The 12647-nt window shown below is 57.3% G+C and overlaps 1 protein-coding gene and 2 long non-coding RNA genes across 4 annotated transcripts in view; 1 reads left to right on the top strand and 2 right to left on the bottom strand.

Annotated features, from left to right (window-relative positions):
* EPHA8 (EPH receptor A8) overlaps window positions 1-12647 on the top strand; it is a 33550-nt gene that overhangs the window by 15661 nt on the left and 5242 nt on the right. For both annotated transcript variants that reach the window (XR_007952271.1, XM_051988293.1), the window contains exons 4-14: window positions 347-682; window positions 1758-1882; window positions 1977-2139; window positions 4191-4287; window positions 5350-5417; window positions 6207-6371; window positions 7383-7568; window positions 8027-8088; window positions 9451-9660; window positions 12038-12187; window positions 12355-12545. Coding sequence is in view for 1 of the 2 variants with exons in the window: in XM_051988293.1 (XP_051844253.1) it covers window positions 347-682; window positions 1758-1882; window positions 1977-2139; window positions 4191-4287; window positions 5350-5417; window positions 6207-6371; window positions 7383-7568; window positions 8027-8088; window positions 9451-9660; window positions 12038-12187; window positions 12355-12545 (1753 nt within the window). In the remaining variant the exon portion in view is untranslated. The remainder of the gene's footprint in view (window positions 1-346; window positions 683-1757; window positions 1883-1976; window positions 2140-4190; window positions 4288-5349; window positions 5418-6206; window positions 6372-7382; window positions 7569-8026; window positions 8089-9450; window positions 9661-12037; window positions 12188-12354; window positions 12546-12647) is intronic.
* On the bottom strand, window positions 701-5229 carry LOC127555739 (uncharacterized). The gene is made up of 3 exons (XR_007952272.1): window positions 4677-5229; window positions 4138-4275; window positions 701-798 (listed from the first exon to the last, which is right to left on the bottom strand). It is a non-coding gene; the product is annotated as an uncharacterized LOC127555739 (long non-coding RNA).
* Window positions 5744-6377, bottom strand: LOC127555740 (uncharacterized). Its single transcript, XR_007952273.1, has 2 exons — window positions 6290-6377; window positions 5744-5996 (listed from the first exon to the last, which is right to left on the bottom strand). It is a non-coding gene; the product is annotated as an uncharacterized LOC127555740 (long non-coding RNA).

Genomic DNA, 12647 nt, shown 5'->3' with positions numbered 1-12647 from the left:
CCTGTTAGACTGTGAGGGGATGTGATACCATTAAGTAGGACATGATGGGAGGCCGGGTGGGTCTGGGGCCAAGCTACGGCGGCCGGGAAGGACAACTGCCCAGGGTGCAGGCGCTCGTCGTTCAGCTCTCTGTGGGTGCGGGAGAGCAGGCTAGGTTAGAGGCCGAGCATCTGGCTACAGAAGAAATGGAGTCTCTGCGCTTGGGTCTCCCGGGCTTCTAGGGAGACACAGCCCCTGCCCCCCGTGAGCCCTCCAGGTACTGGAGGGTCTGAGACAGAGCCAGATGAATCCACTGTGTAATCCAGAACTACAGCTGGGGGCTGGTCTGGGTCTCTCTGCTCTGCAGGGCCTCCCTCTGCCCCCGTGAACCTGATCTCCAGCGTGAACGGGACCTCTGTGACCCTGGAGTGGGACCCTCCCCTGGACAAGGGAGGCCGCAGCGACATCACTTACAACGCCGTCTGCCGCCGCTGCTCCTGGGACCCGGGCCACTGTGACACCTGCGGCAGCGGCACCCGGTTTGTGCCCCAGCAGATGAACCTGGTGCAGACGGCCCTGACGGTCGCCAACCTGCTCGCCCACATGAACTACACCTTCTGGATCGAGGCTGTCAATGGCGTGTCCGACCTCAGTCTGGAGCCCCGACGGGCCGCCTCCGTCAACATCACCACGAACCAGGCAGGTAGGAGGAGCCGAGGGACCTCTTCCTGGGGGCTTTAGAGCCCCTAATGGGCGAGGGGAGAAGGCTTGCTCCCAAGGAAACAGCCCAGGGGTCCTTGGAGATGGCAGCTGGATGGGCTAGAAAGCACAGCTGGTTTTATGAGAGGAAGGGTAAGAGACTTGAAACAGTGGGGACTGGGGACAGGAGAATAGGAGACCTTAAATTCTAATTATTGAAGTTGAATGGGATTCTAAGCCAGAGAATGTCAGAGCTGGGAAGGCCCTTAGAACCCAGGAGATCAGAGCTGGGAGGGCCCTTAGAACCCAGGAGGTCAGAGCTGGGAGGGCCCTTAGAACCCAGGAGGTCAGAGCCGGGAAGGCCCTTAGAACCTGGGATGTCAGAGCTGGGAGGGCCCTTAGAACCCAGGAGGTCAGAGCCGGGAGGGCCCTTAGAACTCAGGAGGTCAGAGCCGGGAGGGCCCTTAGAACCCAGGAGGTCAGAGCCGGGAGGGCCCTTAGAACTCAGGAGGTCAGAGCCGGGAGGGCCCTTAGAACTCAGGAGGTCAGAGCTGGGAGGGCCCTGAGAACCCAGGAGGTCAGAGCTGGGAGGGCCCTTAGAACCCGGGAGGTCAGAGCTGGGAGGGACCTTAGAACCCAGGATGTCAGAGCTGGGAGGGCCCTTAGAACATAGGAGGTCAGAGCTGGGAGGGCCCTTAGAACCCAGGATGTCAGAGCTGGGAGGGCCCTTAGAACCCAGGAGGTCAGAGCTGGGAAGGCCCTTAGAACCCAGGAGGTCAGAGCTGGGAGGGCCCTTAGGACATGGGATGTCGGAGCTGGGAGGGAACCTGGAATATGGAATGTTAGAGCTATATGAAGCCTTAAAACTGGGATCTTCAAGTTCTTCCATCCCATCCACGAGACTCAGACAAAAATCACTGACCCGAGTTCAGACATCAGAGCTAGGATCACAAGTAGTCGGGACGGGGTTTGGGGAGGAGGCGCCTGCACAGGTGCGAAAGCAGGACTCCAGAAAAGGGAGGCAGACGCCAGGTGCCGGACCAGGCCCTTCTAAGGCCCCGCGGCTTTGGCCTTTCTAGCCCCGTCCCAAGTGGTGGCGATCCGCCAGGAGCGAGCTGGGCAGACCAGTGTCACGCTGCTGTGGCAAGAGCCGGCCCAGCCCAACGGGATCATCCTGGAGTACGAAATCAAATACTACGAGAAGGTAAAGGCTGCGGGGCTGGGGCCGAGGCTCCCAGGACGGCGGGTTCCTGGGCAGGGCCGGTCTCCTGAGCTCGCCTCTCCCTCCGATCCCCCAGGACAAGGAGATGCAGAGTTACTCCACCCTGAAGGCCACAACCACGAGGGCAACTGTGTCTGGGCTGAAGCCCGGCACCCACTACGTGTTCCAGGTGCGAGCCCGCACGTCCGCAGGCTGTGGCCGCTTTAGCCCGGCCATGGAAGTGGAGACTGGGAAACCAAGTGAGTGAGAGGTGGGAGGAGCCCTCGAGGGGAGCGGCCGGAAGGGCCTGGGTATCTCCGTCCCCTGGGGACAGGGAAGGGCCTTGAAACATACAATTTCAGAGTTCGAAGGGAAACAGAATGTTTGGGGTAGAGGGAAACTTAAAACAAAATGTAAATGACCACTGGTCACTTAGAATAAGGTCCTTCATCTACGTATTTGTGGCAGCTGTTTGAGGCACAACATCCCTATAAGGGTGGGGCCGTTAGGTCAAGTGAAAGATGGGGAAACTAAGGCCACGAGAAGGACTCGCTCGGGTCACCAGATATTGAGTATCTGGGTCAGACAACATCTGAGTGCTGTCTAATAACCCGGGTATTAAGCATCATGAACTCATGACTTCCCGACTTGGAGTCTTGTTCTCTCCCTTATGCCAGATGGACAGTTATAGCTTTGGGAATCCTGAGAGAATAAATGAGAGGCTAGAGACTGAGAGCGAGAAGGGACCATTGATCAGAGAATGTCAGAGCAGGGGGGCCGCAGAACATGGCCCGTCACAGCAACGAAGGACTGTGGATCATGGAATGTTACTGCTGGGAGGGCCCTTAGAATATAGAACGTTGGAGCTGGGAGGGCCCTTAGAATATAGAACGTTGGAGCTGGGAGGGCCCTTGAAATATAGAACGTTGGAGCTGGGAGGGCCCTTAGAATATAGAACGTTGGAGCTGGGAGGGCCCTTAGAATATAGAACGTTGGAGCTGGGAGGGCCCTTAGAATATAGAACGTTGGAGCTGGGAGGGCCCTTAGAATATAGAACGTTGGAGCTGGGAGGGCCCTTAGAATATAGAACGTTAGAGCTGGGAGGGCCCTTAGAATATAGAACGTTGGAGCTGGGAGGGCCCTTAGAATATAGAACGTTGGAGCTGGGAGGGCCCTTAGAATATAGAACGTTGGAGCTGGGAGGGCCCTTAGAATATAGAACGTTGGAGCTGGAGGGCCCTTAGAATATAGAACGTTGGAGCTGGGAGGGCCCTTAGAATATAGAACGTTGGAGCTGGGAGGGCCCTTAGAATATAGAACGTTGGAGCTGGGAGGGCCCTTAGAATATAGAACGTTGGAGCTGGGAGGGCCCTTAGAATATAGAACGTTGGAGCTGGGAGGGCCCTTAGAATATAGAACGTTGGAGCTGGGAGGGCCCTTAGAATATAGAATGTTACTGCTGGGAGGGCCCTTGGAATATAGAACATTGGAGCTGGGAGGGCCCTTAGAATATAGAACGTTGGAGCTGGGAGGGCCCTTAGAATATAGAACGTTAGAGCTGGGAGGGCCCTTAGAATATAGAACGTTGGAGCTGGGAGGGCCCTTGGAATATAGAACGTTAGAGCTGGGAGGGCCCTTAGAATATAGAACGTTAGTGCTGGGAGGGCCCTTAGAATATAGAACGTTAGAGCTGGGAGGGCCCTTAGAATATAGAACGTTAGAGCTGGGAGGGCCCTTAGAATATAGAACGTTAGAGCTGGGAGGGCCCTTGGAATATAGAATGTTAGTGCTGGGAGGGCCCTTAGAACCCAGGAGGTCAGAGCTGGGAGGGCCCTTAGAACATAGCCTGTCACAGCAGAGAGGGACCATCAAACATGGACCACCAGAGCTGGGAGGGCCCTTGGAATATAGAACGTTGGAGCTGGGAGGGCCCTTAGAACACAGGATGTCAGAGGTGGGAGGGCCCTTAGAACATAGCCTGTCACAGCAGAGAGGGACCATCAAACATGGACCATGAGAGCTGGGGGGCCCTTAGAACACAGCAGAGAGGGGCCACAGACCAGACTGCCGAAGCACAGCAGGGTCTAATGCTCAGGGAAGGACCCCAGGGCCGCCCAGCGTGAGCTGCTCGTTCTAGAGGACTTAAGGCAGATCCATGCCGGCCATGGAAGTACGAGGTCCCCCCAGGCCTCGGAAGGGTCAGGGAGGGGCCCGGGCCCGGCAGAGGGCTTCTCTCCCCCTCCTTTGTCTCTGCCCACCTCAGCTGAATCAGCCTTCTCCCCCGAGCTGACTCTGTCTCCTGCCTCCGTAGCAGGGCTCCGCTATGACACCAGGACCATCGTCTGGATCTGCTTGACGCTCATCACGGGTCTGCTCATCCTTCTGCTGCTGCTCATCTGCAAGAAGAGGTGGGTGGGACCTCAGACCTCCACCTGCTCCCCTCGCCCAGCCCCACCTTCTCCCAGATGCCCAGCCCTTCCGAGCCAGGGACTCCCCTTCTCAGGGCTGGGAAGGCCCCCGGCCTACTTGGTTCACAGCCTGCGGGGTGTCCTTTCTGCTTCCTCTTTCCTACCCGTCCTTGTCCCTATCTGCTTCTCCTCCTACCCCTCCTTTCCCAGGCTCAACCTGAAAATACGGGCTCTGGCTACGTGGGACAGACATGGACCAAATGACGCTTAAGGGGCGGGATTTCATATTTAAGTAGTGATAATAGTAGCTAGTACTTCCACAGAGCTAAGGTTTGCTAGGTGTTTACAAATCGCAATAACTTTGGGAGGGAGCTGCTGTTATTACTCACATTTTACAGATGAGGAAACTGAGGTACACAGAGGTTAAGCGACCAGTCCCATGCATCTAGTGGGAAGGTCAGAAGGGGCCATAAAATTCCACTCAGCCTGAGAGACCATTTAGTTCACCCCCCTGATCCTACAGGTAAAGATGTAAGAGCCCAAGAAGAGAGAGGGCCGTCTCAGCTGGGCAGGGGCAGGGCCAGGACCAAGCCTCCATCCGGGCCGTCTCTTCCACACGCAGCTAGATCCGGGTTAGAGAGACAAGACCTCCTGGAGCAGATACTAGAACAAAGCTGGGTCAAGCAAGGGGGCCGTAGGTTTGATGGCGAGGAGAGCCCATGGGCTTGCCATGGCGTTCTTCAAGGCTTGGAATTCTGGGTAGAGAATTTTTGCTCGACCCAAGATCTAGAGAGTGAAGGGAGGAGGAAAGAGAGGGGACTTCTGTGTTCAGGAGATTTGGAGGAAGAAAGTGCTGGTGGCAGGGGGCCAGGGGATAAGAAGTCTACCAGGAGGCAGTCGGGCCCAAGCCTAGCTTCCCATCCCGGGTGGGAGTGAGGTTATGGGGCCCCTTGTGACAGAAATCCCAGCTCTTTGTGTAGGATGGTGGAGAGGCCCCTGGAAGGCAGAGGAAGGGAAGGAAGGAGCTGGCTATGGAAGGAACAATGAGACCTTTTCTCTCAGGCACTGCGGCTACAGCAAGGCCTTCCAGGACTCTGATGAGGAGAAGATGCACTATCAGAATGGGCAGGGTGAGTGTAAAGGGCCTCAAAGATGGAGGTTGGGGGAAGGACCCAAGCCTGGAGGAAAGGGTCCTAGAGGAACTTCCAAAACCAGGAAACGCTGCTCCAAGAGCTTCTTGTGTCCTTTGGCTGCTGGAAAGGGAACAGCAGACCTTAGAGATCCTATAATAAAGACCCCAAGCTCTTTGGAGCTTATAAAGAGAAATCAGGGCCCTAGAATACACCGCAGACCCCCTAAGCACCTCAGGGTTCTCTAGAGACCCCAAGAGTCTCTGGGCTAAGCCCCAAGTGCTGCCAGGAGGCCTTGTTTCATTTGGATAAGAGAAAACGTGAGCTAGAGGCATGCAAGCTCATTTAGTATTTGAAGGGGTGCCATGGGGAAAAGGAATCGGATCTATTTGGCTCGAGCCCAGCACGCAGAGCCAGGAATGGTGACTGGAAGCTACAGAGACTCAGATACTGGCCTAATGTCGGGGGAAATCATTCACTCTCGAGAACCGTCGCAAAGGCGGAGCAGCCTTCAGGTGGTGAGCTCTGCGCCTTGTAGATCTCCATGTCGAACGTTGGAGGGAGAATTTCTCTTCAGCTCTGGGTTATACGAGATGAGCTCAGTTCTGAGTAGCCTTTAGCAGATTCCCTGACCTGACACTCCCACCATCCCCTGGCCCTTCTATGGGGCGAGGTCCTTCCAGGGGAGAATGGCTGGTCCCACTAAGGAAAGGAGGCTGTGGAGGCTCCCACCAGGGAGGGGCCTCCTAGGACACTGCTAAGAGGCATCTTCCCGCACCCTTCCTCCAGCTCCTCCCCCGGTCTTTCTTCCCCTGCACCATCCCCCCGGGAAGATCCCCGAACCCCAGTTCTACTCGGACCCTCACACCTACGAGGAGCCTGGGCGAGCCCGGCGTAGCTTCAGTCGCGAGATCGAAGCCTCCAGGATCCATATTGAGAAGATCATCGGTTCTGGTGAGGGCCCGAGGGGAGCAGGGCTGTGGGGGGTGGGGGTGCTGGCCGGGGAGATGGGAGGCAGGAGCCTTCCCAGCCAGCAGCCGTCACTCGGTCAAGCCATTGCGGCCTGGCTGGGATAGCAGAGATGGAACCGGCCCGCTGGCCGCCCGCCTCTGTCTCCTGCTGCCCAAAATGCTTCTCAAAGTGAGCCTGTGGTAAAACGTGAGGCGGTCGGACTAAGGTCCTGGCGGATCTAACACGTGATAGCCCAGAATCTCCCGGAGATCCACAGGATGGGGCCGGGTCCGACCTCTGGTCGCCAGGGAGGGCGTCCTCTGTGCTTGACACCCTGGGAATGGAGGACGGAGCTGTCACCAGGGGGCGGGGACATACCCGGTGTGGGCCAGACAAGAGCCCCTCCTGCCCCCTCAGTCACTCTCCTCCTCCATAAGAGGAGACGGCTACATTGGGTGGTCCCCTCCTGCTCTCAGTCCCTGCCCCATCCATTAGAGCACTAGGCCTGGCCCCAAGGCCAGAGCTCCTCCCAGCTGCCCTGACCAAGGGCAGGAGACCCTCAGCTAAGACCTCGCCTCTTCCCGCCCTGGGCCCCACGTGCTCCTTGTTCTCTCCTCCAAGGCTTTCACATGCTCAGGTTCCCGGACCGGGTCAGCGTCTGTGATCCATACCACTTACTGCCCACCACGCTAGGGGTCAGTGCCCAGAGCTCGGGGCGTCCTGAATCCAAATCCGGCCTCAAACACAGGCTAGCCGGGCGACCCTGGGCAAGTCACGTTAATCCTCGTGTCCTCATCCATAAAGTGAAGGAAGTGTCCAGCCCCTCCAGGGCCTTTGTCAAGAAAACCCCAGGCGGGATCGGGGAGGCGGACACAGCCGCCTGTAGGCAAGGCAGATTGTGCCCCAGAGTCACATCCTTTGGGAAGGGAGTTTTCGTACATGATAGAGAAAGAGGGACGTTCATAGGAATTAATAAGGGGGTTAAGAGCTCACCGCCTCCTTGGGCTCCCTCAGGTGAGTCCGGGGAGGTGTGCTACGGACGCCTGCGGATGCCAGGACAGCGAGAGGTGCCAGTGGCCATCAAGGCCCTGAAAGCAGGGTCCTCCGAGCGCCAGCGGCGGGACTTCCTCAGTGAGGCATCCATCATGGGACAGTTTGACCACCCCAACATCATCCGCCTTGAGGGCGTTGTCACCCGAGGTGAGTCCCCTTGGGGTCCCCAATACCCACCCCCACCCCTTCCCCAGCCACCCCTACTGCCCACCACTCTCCCCACCCCCAAGAGAAACTCCTTCCCATTCTAACTCCTCAAGGGAAAATAATTCAAAAGAGGAGGGCCGGCGTCATGGCCCAGCCTGCCTGGCTGTAGATGCCCACTGAGTGCCCCGGGTTTGCCTCCTCTGCTTGATGGCTCTCCGAGCCTCCACAATTGAATTCTTCATAGCTTCCATCCTCACCATTGGAAGTCAGCTCTGGAAAGAGGGCCTTAAGGCGGACTTCCCTTGGATATTTCCCACCTGGAGCTTTTTTCTTCTTTGGAGCCCTCAACCATGGTTAAGACCCCAAAAGACTTGTGGGATGTGAGGCAACCCAGAGTGAGCAAGCTGGGGAGCTAGGAGCCCCCAAGAGAGCTGTCCCTCTCTGTCTCTTCTGCCCAGGCCGCTTGGCAATGATTGTGACTGAATACATGGAGAACGGCTCCCTGGATTCTTTCCTGAGGGTATGTGACCACCCCCATTCCCTATCTCCCTCCAAGAGCCCTCTCTCTAGCTCAGAGACTGGGGAGAAAGTAGAACCCCACCCAGAGACTTGGAGGAGATAGGGCTCTCCCTAAACCCAAGCGTCCTCTGGCTCTGAGCCCTCCAAGCTAGCTAGACCAAGGAGAAAGATGGAAGGGGGCAGTAATGGCTGGGAATCAGGATCTGCTAGCCTTAATCTGAGCAAGTGATATCCCCTCTCTGAGCCTGTGCCCCCATCTGTAAAGGGTTAGCCTGGTCACTCCCGTGCCTTCCAGTTCTTAATTTTGGATTCGGTGATGAGACAATAGGCGTTAGTCTGTATTGCAGAAAGGTCATTGGTATGGGATGTGGAGCTGAAAATGTCTCTACAGATTATAAGCTGTGGTCTTCGGAACGCCATCTGCCTGAGAGGGAAGTGGGATTGTAGAGCCTCAGAATGTCTTCCAACTCCCAGCTTCTGTAGCTTAGCATCCCACCCTGGCCCAACTCTCAGTGGCCCCTTCTCTTTCCATTTGGAGCTCGCTTCCAGCACGGACTGATGAATCCTCTAATTCCAAGGGGAAGAGGATGGGTGGGAACCTTAGAGGCAGACTGATTGGGCTAGCTCCCACCTGCCCATAGGGAGAAACCCCTCTCCTGCCCCATGGGGCTTCTGTCACCCCTTGCCAAGACTGAAAAGTGTAAGTGCACAGGCAGTACTCACGGGCTTTTCCAGAAGGTGAGAAGGAAAGGAGGAAGAAAAGAAGGGAGGGAGGAAGGAAAGGAGGGAAGTAAAGAGGGAGAGTAAAGGGAAGAGAAGGTGGGAAGAAGAATGATATAGACATAGAAGAAGGAAATAAAGAGATGGATGGAAGGAAGGAAGAAGGGAGAGATGAAGGAAAAGGGGGAAAGGAAGGGAAGGAAAGGAAAGGGGAAAAGGAGGGAAGGAGTGAGGTGAAGGAAGGAGGCAGAGAGGAGAGGGGAAAAGAAGGGAGGGAGGGAACAATAGAGGGAGGGAGGAAAAAAGAAGGGAGGGAAGGAAGGATGGAGAGAGGGAGAAAGGAAGAAAAGGAAAAGAAAAAGAAAGGAAGGGAAGGAAAAGAAAGGAGGGAGGAAGGGGGAGGAAGGAGGCAGAAAAGAGAAGGAAAGAGGGAGGGAGAAAAAAGGAGGGAGGGAAGGGTGAAAAGAAAAGAAAGGAAAGGAAAAGAAAGGAGGCAGGAAGGAGGCAGAGGGAAGGGGAAGGGAGAAGGAGGGAGGGGAGGAAAAGGGGGGGGGAGGACCAAGTTAGCTGGTGCCCTGGGTCGGCCATGGGAGCTCTTGGGTAGAGCCAGCCTAAAGCCACCGGGCCTCTCTCTCACCCTCAGACCCATGATGGGCAGTTCAGCATCGTGCAGCTGGTGGGCATGCTGCGAGGGGTGGGCGCTGGGATGCGCTACCTCTCTGACCTAGGCTATGTCCATCGAGATCTGGCTGCCCGCAATGTCCTGGTCAACAGCCAGCTGGTGTGCAAGGTGTCCGACTTCGGCCTCTCTCGTGTTCTGGAGGATGACCCTGACGCAGCCTACACCACCACGGTGGGTGCCTGGTGCCCACAGAGCTCTCTCCTCTCCAGAGCTCAGGTGCCCTCCAGACTGGCAGCCTTAGCTCCTTTCTGGGTCCCTCTTCCCCAGCCCCTGACAGTGGAAAGATCGCAGCTCTGGGGGGCTCAGAGGCTCCCCTCCCAGCCCCACCCCTGGCTTCCTTAGTGTCTCTGCATGGGACATAGTTGTTTCCCCCAAATGAAAAGATTTAGGTTCCTGACCCTTTTCCCGCTCCGGACTTCCATGTCCTGACCCTTTTCCCCCTCCGGACTTCCATGTCCTGACCCTTTTCCCGCTCCGGACTTCCATGTCCTGACCCTTTTCCCCCCTCCGGACTTCCATGTCCTGACCCTTTTCCCCCTCCGGACTTCCATGTCCTGACCCTTTTCCCGCTCCGGATTTCCATTTCCTGACCCTTTTCCCGCTCCGGACTTGCATTTCCTGACTCTTTTCCCGCTCCGGACTTCCATGTCCTGACTCTTTTCCCGCTCCGGACTTGCATTTCCTGACTCTTTTCCCGCTCCGGACTTTCATTTCCTGACCCTTTTCCCGCTCCGGACTTCCATTTCCTGACCCTTTTCCCCCTCCGGACTTCCATGTCCTGACTCTTTTCCCGCTCCGGACTTCCATTTCCTGACCCTTTTCCCCCTCCGGACTTCCATGTCCTGACTCTTTTCCCGCTCCGGACTTGCATTTCCTGACTCTTTTCCCGCTCCGGACTTTCATTTCCTGACCCTTTTCCCGCTCCGGACTTCCATTTCCTGACCCTTTTTCCGCTCCAGACTTGCATTTCCTGACTCTTTTCCCCTCCGGACTTCCATGTCCTGACCCTTTTCCCGCTCCGGACTTGCATTTCCTGACCCTTTTCCCGCTCCGGACTTCCATTTCCTGACCCTTTTCCCGCTCCGGACTTCCATGTCCTGACCCTTTTCCCGCTCCGGACTTCCATGTCCTGACCCTTTTCCCGCTCCGGACTTCCATGTCCTGACCCTTTTCCCCCTCCGGACTTCCATGTCCTGACCCTTTTCCCGCTCCGGACTTCCATTTCCTGACCCTTTTCCCCCTCCGGACTTCCATGTCCTGACCCTTTTCCCCCTCCGGACTTCCATGTCCTGACTCTTTTCCCGCTCCGGACTTCCATTTCCTGACCCTTTTCCCGCTCCGGACTTCCATTTCCTGACCCTTTTCCCGCTCCGGACTTCCATTTCCTGACCCTTTTCCCCCTCCGGACTTCCATGTCCTGACCCTTTTCCCGCTCCGGACTTCCATTTCCTGACCCTTTTCCCCCTCCGGACTTCCATGTCCTGACTCTTTTCCCGCTCCGGACTTGCATTTCCTGACTCTTTTCCGCTCCGGACTTTCATTTCCTGACCCTTTTCCCGCTCCGGACTTCCATGTCCTGACCCTTTTTCCGCTCCAGACTTGCATTTCCTGACTCTTTTCCCGCTCCGGACTTCCATGTCCTGACCCTTTTCCCGCTCCGGACTTGCATTTCCTGACCCTTTTCCCGCTCCGGACTTCATTTCCTGACCCTTTTCCCGCTCCGGACTTCCATGTCCTGACCCTTTTCCCGCTCCGGACTTCCATGTCCTGACCCTTTTCCCGCTCCGGACTTCCATGTCCTGACCCTTTTCCCCCTCCGGACTTCCATGTCCTGACCCTTTTCCCGCTCCGGACTTCCATTTCCTGACCCTTTTCCCCCTCCGGACTTCCATGTCCTGACCCTTTTCCCCCTCCGGACTTCCATGTCCTGACTCTTTTCCCGCTCCGGACTTCCATTTCCTGACCCTTTTCCCGCTCCGGACTTCATTTCCTGACCCTTTTCCCGCTCCGGACTTCCATGTCCTGACCTTTTCCCGCTCCGGACTTCCATGTCCTGACCCTTTTCCCCCTCCGGACTTCCATGTCCTGACCCTTTTCCCCCTCCGGACTTCCATGTCCTGACCCTTTTCCCGCTCCGGACTTCCATTTCCTGACCCTTTTCCCCCTCCGGACTTCCATTTCCTGACCCTTTTCCCCTCCGGACTTCCATGTCCTGACCCTTTTCCCGCTCCGGACTTCCATTTCCTGACCCTTTTCCCCCTCCGGACTTCCATGTCCTGACCCTTTTCCCCCTCCGGACTTGCATTTCCTGACTCTTTTCCCGCTCCGGACTTCCATTTCCTGACTCTTTTCCCGCTCCGGACTTGCATTTCCTGACCCTTTTCCCCCTCCGGACTTCCATGTCCTGACCCTTTAACTGCCCCGGCCTGGAGGGTCTGCACCAGCTCCGACGTGCTCTGGCTCCCCGCCGGCCCCTTCCCGGCCCCACCCCTTCCCTCCGGATCTCGGGGCTCGGCTGGGAGCCCATCGATGCCTCTTCCTGCCTCAGGGTGGGAAGATCCCCATCCGCTGGACGGCCCCCGAAGCCATCGCTTTCCGGAAGTTCTCTTCGGCCAGTGACGTGTGGAGTTTTGGGGTGGTGATGTGGGAGGTGCTGGCCTACGGGGAGCGGCCCTACTGGAATATGACCAACCGGGACGTGAGTGTCCCTCCGGGGAGGGACGGGGTGCGCGGGAAAGGGAAGGCCTGGGGGGAGGGGGGGAGCTCACCAGATTTAGCCCGAGGGGGAGGGGGAGGGGAAGACAGCAGAGCGGCCGGGGAGGGGCGATGCGGGCGCTGAGCCTCCTGGTCCCTCTGCTGCCCCAGGTCATTAGCTCGGTGGAGGAAGGGTACCGGCTCCCAGCCCCCATGGGCTGCCCCGCTGCCCTCCACCAGCTCATGCAAGACTGCTGGCAGAAGGAGCGGAGCCAGAGGCCGCGCTTCCCCCACATCGTCAGCATCCTCGACTCCCTCATCCGCAACCCCGAGACCCTCCGGGTCACTGCCACAGTGAACAGGTACCGGCCCTGCCCTGCCGACGCCACGTGGGGCGGCGGAAAGAGCCTTGGATTCGGAGTTCGGAAAGCCGGGTTCGAGTCCCAGCCCCTTCCTTAGTTACC

This window comes from Antechinus flavipes, chromosome 3, assembly GCF_016432865.1.
Source record: "Antechinus flavipes isolate AdamAnt ecotype Samford, QLD, Australia chromosome 3, AdamAnt_v2, whole genome shotgun sequence".
Lineage (NCBI taxonomy): Eukaryota > Metazoa > Chordata > Mammalia > Dasyuromorphia > Dasyuridae > Antechinus > Antechinus flavipes.
This window is presented reverse-complemented; position numbering and strand designations above follow the sequence as displayed.